Genomic DNA, 16,752 nt, shown 5'->3' on the forward strand with positions numbered 1-16,752 from the left:
TCAGTGAACAGTATCCTGATGATTTCCTGCGCCAGAAGTGGTATCTTTCTGTATCTATAAATATATATGAAGAATACATGCACATGTCTTCTTGTGCGTAGCTGTACTTGCACAGATCATCCGTATCTATGGCCTCTGTATATTGAAAGCCAGGCTTGCAGAATAAAGATAAGTGATCCTGTTCACTGCATTAACTGGGTTAGATCCTTAGCTCGTATAAGCTGATGATGTTGCTTGTGAAGTGAGGTGATCTGTGGGATGGCACGTGTGCTGTGGCAGGAGAGTCGCTGTTTAACTTCACTGACTGAAGCAATAGAGAACTGGTTTCTAACCTTTGCTTTGAAGGGTTGGAACTGAATGAGAGTTCTGCTTGTTTGCACTCAGATCTCTGTAGCCTCCAAGAGGGTGGACTTTCCCATCAGGTATAGTTATAGTTGAGACAATCTGGGTTGTCAGCGTGGTATTTCAAGAGAAGCTGTCAGTGTAAACTTCAGAGAAGCACATTTCCCCCCATCTTGTTCCTATTACAAATGACACTGACAACTCTGACTAAGAGCATTTTTTTCCCTGTTATTTCAGCTTTTATGTCTGATCACACTTACACTTTATAGTTTCCTTTGCCACTCATGTTCTTGTTTGCTTTGACTTCTGTTCTTATAAATCCACAGAATCCACAAAAACACTTCAATATAGGCAAATGACTGCACAAAGTAGGCATTTTAGAAGGACTGAAGTATCTTGCTACATGAAACTATATAATATAAACTCAGGCCTCAGTTTAGTAATTGGATTCATTTGCATATGAGCATCTGTCAACTCCTGCACATGCATGCAAAACAGTATTTTTGTAATGTAAGAGTTACACCTGTAAAAATCTTAAGACTTGGGATTGTTGTCTGTGCTTGTTTGTCTAACATTGCAGTACAACCTAGCAGCTTTTGGGATTTTAGAAAAGGGAGGAAAATGATATATGATCAGTTCTTGGGTGCTTTTATTCTTCAAATGTAATCTAGAACTACATTTAATAAACTAAAGCTATTATTTAGGTGGTTAATCAATCAGTAGTTTTCCATTCAGCACAATCTTCTGGCATATGAAGCTGTACAAAAAGCCATTGCACAAATAGCTGTATTATTCATTGTAGTCATATACATTATGTTGAAACATGTTGTACCCCATACTACCTTGTGGTAGTTCAGATGTTATTTCTGATTTTCTTCCTCTTAGTATCATCTCTCTTTCTAACAGCTCTTGGAGCCTGTATTCCTCCTCATCATAATACCGCTTTTATTTAGTGGGGAGGTAGTGTCATGTTAGATTTCTGATTTGATTTGTGGATTTTATATATCAGCAGTGTACATGAACATATAAATCAAAAGAACACAATCATTTAAAATTTTCCCCTAAATAAAATGTTCTGATCTAGTAATCTTCTTCATGAACAAAAGTTAGGATTAGAATTTTTAATTTAAAAATAACAAGAAAGCTTTAGTCATTCTCCAAGACGTGTGTGTAACAGGTCTGTACTTTGTATTTACATTCTTTTTTTGGTTGAGTACAGTTTACCATGGATATAAGAATAGATTTATGAATAATTAAACACTTTACATTTTCCCTGATCAGTAATGAATCCATTATGTTTGCATATGCTTATTTGGTTTCTATTACATAACACTAGAATCTGTTGTGTTCATGTTGATCAAAGAAAGGCTTGTCTGGTGGTTTGCTTTGAGAATAGCGCAGCAACCAGATACATATCATACTAGTAAAAACATATTTTCTTTAGATAAGATAGTAAAACCAATGTGAATCCTCTTTCAGTGGTCCAGACTGCTGGTCTTCAGGGGTGTCTGGAAGTGTTATAGAAGCTTGAGTTTGGAATAACTGGCCCAGAAGCAAAACAGTTGGCTGGACACGTGCTGTATGCTTTCTATGTGAGACTTGAGATGAAGACACACAGAAACTCATTTTCACGAGGGCTAAACCTTCAGTTTCAGCAGTACAGTTGATTCTGTTTTAAGTTAATTGCTGTGGTGTGCCTCTGGCGTTGATGCTGTTAGCATGACCATGCTTAACTCATTAAAAGAAAAAGGCCAGACAAACTTGGGAACACAGAGGGGCTGCACATTCATTTGTGCGGTCTTCTGAAATATCAGGAAGCTCAGCTTTAGGCTTTTGAAGTTTTGCTCTGTGCAGTGCCAAACCACTTCGATGGGCTGCTTTTACGAGGGGTAACTTTGCCTGTTTGACATAACTTCTATATTTATGTCTGTCAGCTGAAGTAAATCTGGTAAGTGCATTTTGGCAAGAATCTGGGATTTCAGTGTTTATTTCGTAGGCAACATACAGATTTTTACGGTGAGGTTCTTTGGGGGGGGGGGGAAGAATGATATACTCCTCTTTTCATGAGTGACAGATAAGCTGTTTTCTGAACTGCTGCTAAATCCTTATAATTTAAGATAAAATGACTGCGATGACAAAGTCTGTCAGTGTGTCCATGAATTGCCACAAGTGCCCTAAGTGCCGACTTTCACGAGTTGGGGAGGAATGGGATGGAGAAGAGCAGGCCAAATGAATGTGGGGATTGTGACCAGAGAACCTAAAATTGCAGTAGGGGATAGGAATCCACTTATACTAGAAGTATTGAACGTATAACAATGGTTTATATAACCTTTACTAAAATAATCTTCATTTGTCTTTAAACAGCTTCTGAAAGTCGTTACTGTGACCTTTTGGGTAAATTGTGATGAACGGGTTATATTACATTCTAGCTATTCCTGTCTCCTTTAGCATGTGCTCTTTTGATTATTTTCTTTTGAGTTCAGCTGGATCAAAAGCTCATATATGCCAGATTTTACTAGATAAGGTTTATAATAAAACTTGTCCAAGATTGCTTTTAGAGGTGTTGTTTGATTTCAAGAGAAGGGGATTTTGTAAAAGAAACAGGCTGGCGACTGTAGTGATAACCAGTGCCAGGAACATTCTCACTAGTCATGCTGCAGAGCTGTTGTGTTCAAAACCCTGCCTTTCCTCGGTATTGGAGCTCAGCACTGAAAGTGGTTCTGCCACAGAAGCGCTGCGTCACGGTGGGTGTGTAACTACTGTTTTAGCTCTGAGTGTGTAAAATGAGGATAATGATGTGTGCTTTATTAGGACTACCACAGACATTAGGCTTGTGAAGTTCTTTCATCCTCGAATGGAAGTAGTTGTATTTATTTAAAGACCAAAAAGGTATTTATTTAGCCTGCAAGTGAATGAGGTGAATGTCACACTACAATTTTATAAATTTAAAGTCAGTCTCCTGTTTTGTAAGTAGTGTTGAGCTTTGCAAAAGTGAGTATTTCTGGCATTCTCATGTGGAAGTTTTACAGTGTGGCTTGCCTAGGAATTGGCCTTGTAAAACAATTAAGCAATCAAATAAAGCTCTGTGGTGGATTCTGGCGTTGAGTCCCTGGCTGGATGCCATCAGAATGTCAAGTGGAATTAGTATTCTAGCACTCCTGGTTTTCGGCATCGCTGTTTTCAAAAATTAGTGTCCCTGGTGTAGAACTGCTATTTAGATTCTGGTTATGTTAATGCTTTCTTGGATTTTGAAAGGAAATACCCTGATTTTCATTCTTGATATAACACAGACTATAAGAGATGCTACATGAAGTTAGGGAAAATAGGGTAATACTGAGAGGTGCAGTTGGCTAAGCTTTGTTTTGAATAATTTATCATTCTCATGTAATGTGATTGTCAGAATAATCGGATTGAGTCTAGCACTTAAAATTATTGGTTCATCAATGAAGGTGATGCCGGTGGGGTCAGTGGAGGTAGGAGACAGCTCTGTTATAGCCAACTTCTCAGCTGGGCAGGAAGTGTCTTTGATATAATGTTCTCTGGAGGCATTTTCTGGTCATCTTCCCAGTTTACAGTGCTATTCTGTGGCAGCTGTTTAATAAGGAAGTGAAATACTGAGGAAGAATGAGAATAAAAACAAATTAGCCAGTGTTAGAAGTTAATTCCAGCAAATCATTTGGATTGCTTTTGGATTAAGGAACAGTAGCTCTTTGTATGAGGAGGGCAAAGATGGAAAGGAAGTGCTTGTTTCTTTTGTAAGCTCTTAGTTTGAAAAAAACATGTATTTGTGCTGCCATAAGAGTAGTCTTTGGTATGTATGTTTCAGTTATGCTTCATTGACCAAATTAAAATAAATTTAAAAACCCCAGTGTGCTCAATATTTCTTACTGCTTGATCTTCCTGCTCACTACAGCAGTTCTGGCTTCTCTTGTCCTGATGCCTCTTGAGAGGCATTTAAAGATTTTTCATATTAGTACATCAAAATTTTTAATGATACGTTGCAGAACTTGAATTTGAACTGTCAGCTGCTTTGTCAGTTCTAGTTTCTGTCTCGCTGTACATCGGCATGCATCCATAGAAGTACAGATGAGTGTTTAGCAGTGTTGAATTAATTTTCCCTTCCAGAGCCTGACCTTTGGTCACTAAAATGTTATAATAAATACTTTATCTAGTGTTTCTGCAGTACTGTTGTTTTAATGCCAGGTGTTTTGGCAAAGGAATATAGAAGTGTTGATTTAATTTTAAGTACTGAAATGCTAAGCATTTGTGATTCATTGTTTTAATTGTATTAAAGCACAATGTTTATGTGATATCACACAGTTATTTTGAGTTATTTGGAAATAAGCATGGGTTTTGTTCTTATGAAAACTCAAGGGTTGGGAGGAATAATAACTCAGAGTCTGGCTGTTTGTAGTTACGCTAGTGGAATAAGTTTTTTAAAATATATCCACAGACAATACTGAAAACATGTGCAAGATAAGCGTGTTTTCCTTGGTTCCTTATGAATGGCATTCTTAACAGTGACCTCTCCCTGCCCTACAACTAGTTATCAAACTTTAAAATACGTTGCCAAAAGTGGTTGTAACAAATCTCAGATTCCAATAAATACTATGGTAATATAGTATAAAAGGGCAAAGGTATCCCTCTTTTTTAAGTTAAATGAATCTTTTAATCCACATGTGATTTTTATAGAGCCTCAATTATTTTGTTTTGCTGTAATGCTTAGTACTGTGTTTATCTCTGAACAACTAGGCAAGCATACTGGGGAATATTGCTTAGTAACATGGCACCATCACCCTGGAAATCAGGGAAACCAGCACAAGCAATGTTTTCAAAAAATCCCAGTTAATTTCTAGCTTTGCTGAATTTATTTTTCAAATTCATATTGTGTTCTTATTCCCAGTGTTACAGAGTTCTTAGTTGTGAGAGACTGGAGGGGCAGGAGGGGGGAGCTGTGGGGTTTTTGTGGTTGATTTGTTATAATCCCTTACAACTGCTAAGAAGGGTTTAGTCTAACCATGCATTCTTGATAGTGCACTTGTACTACTCTCAGCTAAGGTCAGTGTCCAAAACTTTCTGTGAGAACATTCACTAAATAAATCAGAATTTTCTTAGGACATCTTTATAGTGAGGTGAGAGTCCAGATGAGCTTCAGTTAGGTGGAGTCTGTAACATAGGATTTATTTTCCTTTAGTGATAGACTGGTAGCATTCCTTTATATTAACACGATGAAATACTATTTTTTCTTATGACAAGACTGCATTTGCTGGTGTAAAGTAGTGCATATTAAAAATTTGAACTGAAGTGCTTAATTTCTATGCAGAAAGAATAAAGCAAAACATCTGTATATCTCCCCAACAAGCTTACTTTCTCTTAGCAGAAAAAAAAATAATAAAACGCATTCCTGTCTATCGCTGTACTCAGAAATTTTGCATACAGATGTTTTCCTGTGTATGAAAATGCGAGGGCGAGATGCTGTATCTGTTTAGGATTTAAACCGGTTAAAAACCGTTACTATTTCACAAATAAATGTCTGTTTGTCAGTAAAACATTTAGGAAATCACAGTGGGTTTTCTTATTGCCAGATAAGAAATGTAGTGTGGAAATTCCTTATATCGCACCAGTTTCTGAGACTTACTAATACTGTCATATTCATAAAAGGACAGCAAGCTTGCTCTTAGCAGTGTAGGTTGAATGAGTTTGATCTGATGGCAAGAACAGGCAACTGGGAAATACTCTTCAATTTTGTTCCTACATCTGCCACTTAACATGAGTTTAAAAAAGTTCTTTAAGCTCTTGGAGCACCAGTTTATAAAAAGCAAGTAGATTACAGGTATGAAAATGTAACAATTTTTTTAAACATTCAATATTTATGCTTACTGTGATCAAGTGCAAGGTGGTAGCTTTGATTTCTTTGAAAGCCTTTTAATTCTTACCCCTGTGATTCAGTTCTAGGTAACAGAATATCCTCCTTTTAGCAGTTAATTAAAAGAAAAAAAGAATTGACAACCAGGTGTGAAAAGTAAATGCTGCTTTAATCAGTAGTCTGGCAGATAGAGGGACTGTCAAGTCATGACTTCAGGATTCATAGCTTCTCCCACAAATTGATAGACATAATAGATCAGAGAACAGAGAAATGCTCTGTGTGGTTTTAATGGGTATTTGATGTATTTCTCTTGCACTGCCTCCACCTAAGCATCTTGCAGTACTTTGTGAATCAGCATGCATCAGCATGCTGTGGCAGAGGGAAGTATCACTGTTGACACTTTACAGCTGGGGAAGCTGAAGCATTGAAAAATTGATTTCCTCATTACTGCTTATTATGTCTGTAATAAAACCTGCCAGGTGGACCTAGGATTTTCAGCTTCTAATTCTGCTTTAAGGATTTTTTTCATTACTGCTTTTCAGGGCAATTAAATTTGGACCTGTTTGTAGGTACATGGTAACAAAATATAATATTTTTTTTTAAACAATAGAGCGAAGCATCAAAACTCTGTTTTCTTGGCTGTAAAGTGGTGGTCATTTTGTGAAAATCACTTACTACAGAGGCGTGAGAGTGAAGGGAACTGTTTGGTCTGCTGGTATCTTAGTCTGATCCTCTTGTTGAAAGAAACTTGACTGGGGTTCTGTTTCATAAGTTATACTGGATTCGAGAGCATTTGAATAATGTGACTTAGCTCTGGTGATAATAGATTCTGTTGGTAGCCTATCAAAATCAAATTAACAAATTTAAATTATAATTTGACTGTAATTTCATTACTAACACTGCCAATTAGCATCAAAACACTTTCTTAAACTCCTTGTTATTTTACGTAAAGGGACCGGTATGGTAAGTGTCAGTGGCTTTACTTAAACAGTGTTTGATGAGTTAATTAGCTGAATACTGCAGGAATACATTTTGAAGCTTTGAACTGTGACCTTTTTGCAATTAAAGTTAATTTGTATTTCACTTTTTGTGTGAGGGCTGATCTTTGTTCTGTGTTAGTCTTCCCTGGAACGTTTTATACTACAGACCTAAGCAGTGTTTATTGATCAGATATTCAACATTTTTTGTTTATTCAGCCTTGCAAACAACTCTGGGAGGTGCCACATCCCCAGAGTGAGAGTCTTGAATCAGTGCTTGAGACTGTTCATGTGAGGATATTTCTCTTGGGAGCCTGTGTGTGTATGTTTGGACATAACTGCATTTTTATACCTTGAAAATAAGCCAAAAGAGTCGAGACTCTTAGAATGGGGGGATCTTCAGGACTTTTGTGTAATAAGAGCTATATCAGAAGGCATGGAAAATTATGTTAAAATGTCAGCAAATGTTTTCTGATCTCAAGACTTTGGCTGCAGAAGGGAGAACAGTCACAGGATGTGTGATGTGCACCATGATTTCCTATTTCAGAAAACAGTTGATTCTTACCGACTTTTAGACAGTTTATCTTTGGATGACCCACTGGCTGCCAGGAATAGGGGTTTTTTTTGTGTTTTACTATTAATACTATGTGTGCTGTCATCACCTGCACTGGTGAACTTTAAAGGGTAAGCTCTATACAATTGTGTTTCCATGGCTTAATATTTTTCACTCATTATGAAAGTGAATATGACACATTTACTTTTGAATAAACGGGTCTAATCCTGCAAATCGCAAGCTGGAAGCACGCTTGTCTGCATACATTGATTTCATTCTTTGTATACCATGTCCTCCTGAGTTCAGTTCTTTCTTTTGGTTTATTCCTTTCTATTTGTTCTATTCATTTTCCTGATGCTGTCTTTGTTTTTTACTCTTGAACATGTTTCCTGCTTGTCCTTCCTCCCTACATGTCCCTGGCTTCTCTCTCAGGGGATCTTGTTACCATCACTGCACTTCTGTTTTCCTCTGTCTCTGACAGTTGCTCCTGGTTGCTGCCAGGCCTGACACAGACATTCTGTCCTTTCTCCTGCTCTTGTGAAGGCAGGGAAAGTTAGTCCATGCGAACTCTTCGACATATTGGGTAGCTAGCGTCTATGTGAGGTTAAAAAATAAACAAAAGAAAATAAATGGATAACTTGTCTACTTTTTCATTTGGCGCTACTGAGGCAGTTACCTCATATGGCATTTAGCAAATAACATGGGGCTGATTCTGTGTTCTGCCTGTACACAGAAATAGCTGCTGTTTAGTAGCACTAGCAAGGAAACCTGCAAAGTTTAGCTGCAGACATTTGCTGGCTTTTACCCTGTTTGCCTTCCAGAACACTTTCCAGTAACTCATTTTAACTTGAAGGACAATTGTAGTTTCCTTGTTGGACAACTGCATTTGAGGTGTAAATTTTTCTTTAGATAATTAGCTAGTAAAAAAAAATGATCCCGATGTACTGGATTAATGTCTTGTGTTTCTTAATGTGATAGGGTGAGAGGGTGATGAAATTGGCATTCCTTAGAATAAACTGTTCCCTATTCTACAGCAGTTGTTGAACAGAGGATTAATATGCACATCTATGAAGATCAAGGTTTGCACTCTACCGGGACTGGAAGTACTTATCACTTGGCTCTAGGATCTGATATGCTAAGGAACAAGATTTGCCACTTAAATAGGCAATTAGTTAGCAATTAGTTATGTAAACATGGTAGTTATCACCTACAGGAAATACATAAAGGTATGTAATCCCTTCAATTCAAATTGAAATACTAAGTTTTACTTTGAAAAACACAAGCAGCCTCAGGGTTGTGGAGAATTCGACATGCTTGTTACAATCACAGCTGCTTTTTCTGAATCTACTAAGTCCTTTAAAGTGTTTAGGAGAGAGAAAAAAATTGTTTCACTTGAACGTCCTTTTATTCACAGAAAAATGATGAAAATGGGAATTGCTCTGGTGAAGGTATTGAGTTTCCAACAACCAACTTATATGAACTGGAGAGCAGAGTTTTAACAGATCACTGGTCCATACCCTATAAGCGGGAAGAGTCTCTAGGCAAGTGCCTAATTGCATCCACCTACCTAGCAAGACTTGGTAAGTTCTTTTTCTATACATATAAAGATTATTTGTTCAAAGGGTTTCATAGACGGTATGGTGGGCAGTTATGTCTTTCATATTAATCTTTCAGTTGTTTACTTAGCACCCTGCAGAATGATCACATCTCTGTGAAAGTGGTTAACAGTGAACTATTCCACCCAATGCTGTAAAAAGAATGTCAGTCTCTTTTTTTTTCCTCTAAAGTAATTTGTTTACTTAAGCTTTTTTAAAAAGTGGAGCACATGTTTCTTTATGTTCTAATGATTGTAGGAATTACTGTTTTTCAGAGCTGAATTACTGACTCTTTTTTTCATTGTGCTGGTTATTTTCCATTTGTAAAAACAAGCTGTCATCTAAATCCATGCTGTCCCACGCTTGTATAACTGGTTGTTTTTCCCTAGTGAAATGCTTATACTGCATTAGACCTGAATTTGACTTTTCAGTATTCAGTACTTTGGCTGGGGTTAAGAGTGTTGTGGAGGCATCATGCCCAACAACTGGTATATAATGAGAGTGCAAGATAGCTTTTCCATCGTGCCTGATGGCAGACTAAAGGGATGCTATAATCTGTGGGAAGAACGGGAGTTGTTAGGTGGTTCTGGTTTACTTCTTAGTTTCTAACCTGTGTTAAAAGGCTGTACTTAGATTTGGGGTTAAGTGGAGGCTGTGGAACATCAACAATGATCTGAAGTTAGTATGTGTTGTGAACTTAGAAGGGAGAAATACTTACAGTGCTAATAATGCTTGAAGAAGTTGTAAAAGATGGAACACTGGGAAACTTATTTCTAAAAGGCAAGTTCTCTTGACTCACACTTTTTTGTGGCTGAAAAAGCATGCTAGTTATGAATGAACAGTAGCACATTTATTACTGCTGGTTTTGGTTGGTGCTCCCAAAAACTTGCAACAAGCTTCCTGAGGTAACCTTAAAGTCTTTTTTTTAAAAAAAATACTTTAAAAAAGCACTTTCCCTTCTGTAAAGGTCTTTCTGATTCTGATGAGAATTGCAAGAGATTTATGGACCGATGCATGCCTGAAGCATTTAAAAAGGTAAGCAGGTACAGTAGACCAATTCAGTATTTCTTTATGATATTCATGGTGGAAACAGTGTCTTGTAATCTAGACTTCAGAAACTGTGGTAACTAGTGAGTATGTTCTTAGATTAAAATCATAGTCAGACTGTTTTCCTAGATGAAAATCATACATAGATTAAAATCATGCTAGGTCCCAGTTCTGCATCTCTGGCCAATTCTGGCATGTAGCTGCTTTTTTTCTTTTTCCTTTTTTTTTTCTTTCTTAAATGAAGAGCTCTATGGTAATTAGTGGAGCATAAAGACAGATTTAAAGACTCTTGGATACAGCCATTAGTGGCAAGTTCAGAATCAGATTTCCTTTAACTCTATTCTTTCTGCTCCTTCTTTGGGGGGCTGCTAAATTATTTCTGGCCTCTTCTTCACAATCTGTTTAGAATTTGTCTTTCCCCTCGGTGCTTAATGCCTAATGTGCCTCTCTGGCTGTTCTTCTCTGAGTCATTGTGAATTTTCTCTACAGAGACCCCAAACCAATTTCCTTCCCACTATTCCATCCATTTCAGATACTGCCTAAGTTTCTTGCCCAGTTTTAAGACCATATGTAGAAAAACATATATACACCTTTTAAAAAGTTACTCAATCCTGATCTTAAAATACTGAGAATATAAGTATATTTAAGGAAGATAGAAATTTAAGGGAAAACTTATTTTTCCATTTGGCTATTAGAGTAATAACCTTACATATAATGCTTTTAAATAACTTGGTATTTTTTGCGTAGTAAATAAACAGCATAGATTGCTCCTCCAGAAGGATAATCTGTAGAAATCTAAATTGAGAATGTGCTGAATTACAATTTGCTGAAATAATTGCAAGAAATGCTATTAATGGTACAAAAAGTAATTGTGTTTGAAATATTAAGTTTTTTAACTGCTTAGGTTCAGACACAGCTAGCAAAAATTAAATGAAGTTTGCAGATGGAACCTTAATGTCCTTTATAAACAACCATATTAAACCAGATTTAAAGAACATGTTTCAGTAGGTGGGAAAGCAGCATTAAATATGTCTCTCTTCATGGTACATGTTCTTTGTTTTTCAATAGAAGAAACTGCTCAAAAAATGTGAATTGGTAAATGGTTATTACAGCTGAATCAGTGCAGCTTTGTGGCACGCCTACTTGAGGATTTAATAGTTGTGTGTTCAATCTGCAAACAAATTACTTTATCATATTAGTTCTTTGCAAAGGTTACAGTCTTTACTAGTGCGTGGAAATGGAAAACAGTTTGCTTTGTTACATTTTATTTTCTGTCATAAACTGATTTAAGGTGCTTTTCAATGAAATTACAAATTTAATTAACTCTTAAGCCATTAGTGCAGGAAGAGCATCTGAAAAACTCACTAGACAGTGATTAGTACACTCTAAGGAAACATTTGCTCTGAAAACAGTCTCAGGAGTTGATAAATTTCTCCTGTTTTGTGATTGTGCTCAAACTTCAAAAAATTACCTTTTTTTCCAGCTGTTGACATCCAGTGCTGTTCATAAATGGGGGACTGAAATCCATGAAGGAATATACAACATGCTTATGCTGTTAGTGGACCTGGTTGCAGAAAGAGTAAAACAAGATCCTATTCCTGTGGGCCTGCTTGGTGTACTTACAATGGTATTTGACTCTCTGATGCAGTTTCTGGTATCTGGGTATATGGCATTTCATATTTATGCTGCTGATGCTTTTTCTATTTAAGTTGTAGCGTATTGTCTTACAATCTGTAGCTATTGCTTGCTGCAGATTTCTAACATCCAGTATGCGATTCGTAGAAGGGTGGGTGCTGTTCAAAACCTCTGAAAACTAGTGCTCTCAAAAAAAAAAAAAATATATGCTGTCACTTCACTGTTTATTTTTTATAAGTGGTACTCTGAGTTCATCTTCCCCTTTTACAGATATCTGGCTCACATGAGTATTGGATATTGTCTCTACAGAATGGGAGCTCTAGAATGCTTTGTACAGTGAGAGCTGAGAGGCAGGAGCAGGGGTCTTCTCTTAAACTTTAGTTTTCGCTAGATCTAGAACTGTCAACCTGGAGAATGCTCAACTGAAAAAGTCAAATATTATCAAGATAAATTTTGAGACTGGCATAAGAGGCATGCTGTTCATTGCCATGGGCTTTTCTTTCAAGGCGTTTAACCCCGACAATGAATATCATTTCAAGAACCGAATGAAGGTATGCCAGAGAAACTGGGCAGAAGTCTTCGGGGAGGGGAACATGCATGCTGTCTCGCCTATATCCACTTTTCAGAAGGTGAGCATGGCCATGCCCTGAAACCTGTTTTTAGAGTAGACATGTTTGTTTCAGAAAAGGTTGTTTGATTAGCGGGTATTTGTAACACAAGAAAGCTTAAATGTGTCACCAAGTATTACAGCAAATAATCTTCAGTATATGTTGGTCTGTAGAAATGAATTTGTCCTCTCAAATTGTCCCAGCTCTCTTATTAGAGGTTGGATTCAGAAATTGTGTACTTTCATGTCTGAAGTAGCACAACAGTCAGAAAGGTAGATCTGTTGTATCTGAGGACTGCCATCTGTTTGGCTGTTGAGTGTGAAATGACCAGGATAACTCAAAGCGTACAGTTCTAGCAGAGAATTCATGCTTTTCTGACAGCCAAGGATAGGATATCTTCAAGTCAGACCCACTGGCAAGGAGGCAATTTTTGAGGTTTGCACTGTCTTATTGTGGTTGTTCCAAAGGGATGGGTCTAAAAAAAAGCATCAGTGGAGCTGATATCTCCTTCAGGAAACAAGTTTGTGGCCATAGAAAGAAAATTCTACATCTGCTGCTTTGGGAAAGGTTCTTTAGTCATGTTCCACACTGCTAATGTGCTATAAATATAGTTGCTTGTGAGTCAGCAGCCCCAGTGCGTACTGTTGCCACAGCACATGGTCAGTGATGTCAAGCACAGTCCAAACAAGGATGATGCTAATGAGAACCAACCAGAGCTCCAGCTACACCCCTAGTATGGGAGCTGTTACAAACACGTTGCTGTTTTCTTTGAAATAATAGAGCGTGCATTTGAGGTGTGGGTTAATGGGCTGAATGTGTCTGTCCAAATCTTTTGGAAGAATAATACTGAGCATTAATGTTGCAGCTACTAATTTGTTAATATTTTAATTGTTCAAGGAACCTCATGGATGGCTGGTGGACCTGGTAAACAGGGTAGGTAAATGTAAACCAAGCAGAATTGTTATTTGTCAGCTGAATTAATTGGTCTTCAGAGATAATTTCTTCTCCCCTCCTCCGGCTCCCAACCTGTTTTTCCACTCTTCACTTCTTTGACAACCACAAAAAAATAGTTTAAGATTTTAATCCTGCCTACATATAGGGAAGAGGCCTTGCTAAATATGTCTTGTTGAGTTGCTGCCTGCTCCCTTGAGCACCTTTACCCTAACATGGTGGCTATGATTAGAGAAAGTCGAGAGCTCGGCTTAGGCTGCAGTGCTGTTTTCCAGTCAAACGTGCCAGGCCAGTCAGCTGTCACATTATGTGGTCTAGCTTTCTTCCCTATATCCATTTTTACCCAAGACAGAGTTTCTGGCTTGATGTTTAAACTGGTACCAGATATAACTGCATCACATACCCCAATATGCCCCTGAATTCCCATGAAAACATAAAGCTTATGTAGAATGTGATGTTCCATGCTAAAGGGTACTTGTTGGCACCCCAGGAACTGTTAGTAGAGTATTTTTTATAGTAGCTTATTTAAAAAATAAAACACTGTAGTTCACTAACATAATACTGATTATTTTGCTTCAGTTTGCAGAGTTGGGTGGCTTTTCAGCAATTCAGTCCAAACTCAATTCGGAAGATATTGAACTTGGGGTAAGTTCATCTTCTGTCATGAGACTTCTCCCTTTCCATTACATACTTCGTGTAGAACCAGTAGCGTCCCTTTTAGCAGTGCTCTTACCTTTGCTTTGGTATCAGCACAACACTCCCACAGAGCCCTGGAGAAGTGCTGTCAGATTGGAGGTCAAATGAGGTTGTGCATAAGAATCCTAACTCAAGAGCTTTTGAGACATCAGAGAAAAGAGGAAGGGTTAGTTTACCTCTCTGGTTAACATTCAGCCTTCTAATTAGACATCAGTCAATCTAGTCTCTTAGCATATTCACCAGCATGTCCCTGGTTTTCTGTTCACTTCAGCTGTAGCTGCATTTAGCTGCAAGTGAATTGACATCTGTCATTTATTATAGAAATCATTGTTTAAGGAAAAAAGTCCTTAGGAAGACAGACACTGTCTAATCCTAAGCAACTTTTCAAGAGCTGTGTCTGAAAACTGCCTGGTTCAACAGTGCTAAACTATTTTCGGTGACAAAGCCTGACTTGTTTAGTTTTAGCTTCCTAACCTATATTCAGGAAACTTCAGAATCTTTCAAGCTTTGAAGAACAAGGAGGCTAAGGGAGAATGATGCTATTTAGAATTGTGTTCCCCATATAAAATCAGCCTGCTTTAAGTGAAATGCCATGTGGATAGAATTCAAGTTCTTTTCTTTGGGTATTGGTATTTGATGCTTTATAAAGAGATAGGCTCGTATGTGAGCATGACAGAAGAATAAGGAAACTCAATTTAAATCCTGATACTGTAAAAGAAACTTTGACTTTATTTAATGATTAGTAACTGCTTGCTTAGGAAAGAAGTCTGGATCAGCATCACTTAATTTAGGCCTTTGATTGCAGAGGAGCACACTCAATTTCAGAATTCTTGATCTAGTGTGAGAAGAAAACAATTTTGATATTATTTATTGGCAAAAAATGCCTGTATATGTTTAATTTCTTGATGATAGATACCACTTGAAAATCATGCACTGAAGACATCTTGACATGTATAGGATACATTTACAAAAGCTTTCTACCACTGAATGCTTTGGGAAAGAAATTTGCCATATGGCTTTAACCTTAAGTCTTGTATTCACACTTCTCGTTACTGTAGAGAGCAACCAAAATGTGATGTGCCCTTTCTGTCTCTTTATTTCTGTGACTGAAACAGGATCAGACAGAGCAGAACAATGAGAGAAGCAAAATGAGTGAAAACTGGGGAGACATTTTTTATTTCAGGCAAAAATATATAACACATACTGTATGCCATAGAGTAAATCTTTTTCCTGAATCGTGTGGTGTTGTAAAGGACTTGCACACCACAATCCATTTGTAGCAAATGACTGGAAATTATGGTATGAAATAAATAATACTTATTTACCTTCATTTGCCTTTTAAGATATAGATCACTGGCTCTGAAAAGATGTCTCATGTGCACCTAAATATTTGCTGTATTTCTTGCAGGCAATCTCTGCATTAGTTCAACCATTTGGAGTTTGTGCAGAATATCTTAACTCTTCTGTAGTACAGGTAAGAAGCCTTTGTTAGGAGTTATCGGAGAACTGAAAATTAGTTTACAACTGTGTTGGTGTGAAACTGGTGACTAATTAAAAAGCCTTCAAAACTCACATTGCGTGAAGTACGGGAACCATTTTGAGTATTCTGAGGGTGATGGATAGAGGGCTCAGTGAGGAGCTTTGCCACTGTCAGTAGTAAGCTTCATCAGTGTAAAGCATGTGGGAGAAGAATCAAGCCTGATGGATGGATTTTGGTTTTAGTTTAACTTTCTGGCTGAGATCAAGCACAGGGATACGAGCCTTTACACTGGAAAAATTATGGTACAGGAAAAAAAATTCACCATATTTATACATGCAGATGTACTTCAGGCTTCACAACTGCCCTCACTAACAAAAACTATTGATTAAGTGCCTGAGAGTCTTTATTTGAAGAGGAGGTAGTTTAGAAGCCACTGGGAGTCAGGTGGGCACATGTATCTACTAACTGATGCATTTTGAAAGGTTGGTCTGTCTGGCTTTTTCGCAAACATGTATTATGGTGGTCTGAAATGGCTTCTTACTCTAATTGCTTCTTTTTCTGGGCGTACCTAGCAGGATAGTTTTATGTATGTTGTAGGGGTTGCTTTATGTCTAAAATAATTGTGAGCTTTCAGCTAAGTATTTCATTTTGCTGCAGCCAGATCTTCCAAGTAATGTAATTGATTTCAGGAAACATAAAATGATTGTCATGTGTTTTCTCACGTTCTTTAGCCCATGCTGGATCCAGTCATTCATAAAATGATTAAATATGTACAGAACGTAGAAGAGAAGGACTTGAAAGACAAGGTAATGTTTTATGTATTAGATGTTTAGGAAGAACTCACTGTGCGTCTTGGAAATGTTGGCAATGTGGATTAGAAAAATAGCTTTATTTTCACTGGCAAAAATACAGCCTGTTCTGAATTCTGACTGAATGACATAAAATAAATTCATATACTCAGTTTTGCTCAATACCCTTTTCAGTAGGCATCTGATGTTATGA

General features: G+C 37.4%; 1 protein-coding gene across 4 annotated transcripts in view; it reads left to right on the forward strand.

Moving 5' to 3' along the window:
- Nucleotides 1-16,752, forward strand: part of USP24 (ubiquitin specific peptidase 24) — a 63,195-nt gene that overhangs the window by 1,429 nt on the left and 45,014 nt on the right. For all 4 annotated transcript variants that reach the window (XM_074831944.1, XM_074831945.1, XM_074831946.1 and 1 more), the window contains exons 2-9: nucleotides 9,153-9,318; nucleotides 10,301-10,368; nucleotides 11,864-12,007; nucleotides 12,522-12,644; nucleotides 13,521-13,556; nucleotides 14,154-14,219; nucleotides 15,679-15,744; nucleotides 16,482-16,556. In XM_074831944.1, coding sequence (XP_074688045.1) covers nucleotides 9,153-9,318; nucleotides 10,301-10,368; nucleotides 11,864-12,007; nucleotides 12,522-12,644; nucleotides 13,521-13,556; nucleotides 14,154-14,219; nucleotides 15,679-15,744; nucleotides 16,482-16,556 — 744 coding nt within the window. The remainder of the gene's footprint in view (nucleotides 1-9,152; nucleotides 9,319-10,300; nucleotides 10,369-11,863; nucleotides 12,008-12,521; nucleotides 12,645-13,520; nucleotides 13,557-14,153; nucleotides 14,220-15,678; nucleotides 15,745-16,481; nucleotides 16,557-16,752) is intronic.

This window comes from Strix aluco, chromosome 8 (assembly GCF_031877795.1).
Source record: "Strix aluco isolate bStrAlu1 chromosome 8, bStrAlu1.hap1, whole genome shotgun sequence".
In the NCBI taxonomy this organism is placed as follows: Eukaryota; Metazoa; Chordata; class Aves; order Strigiformes; family Strigidae; genus Strix; species Strix aluco.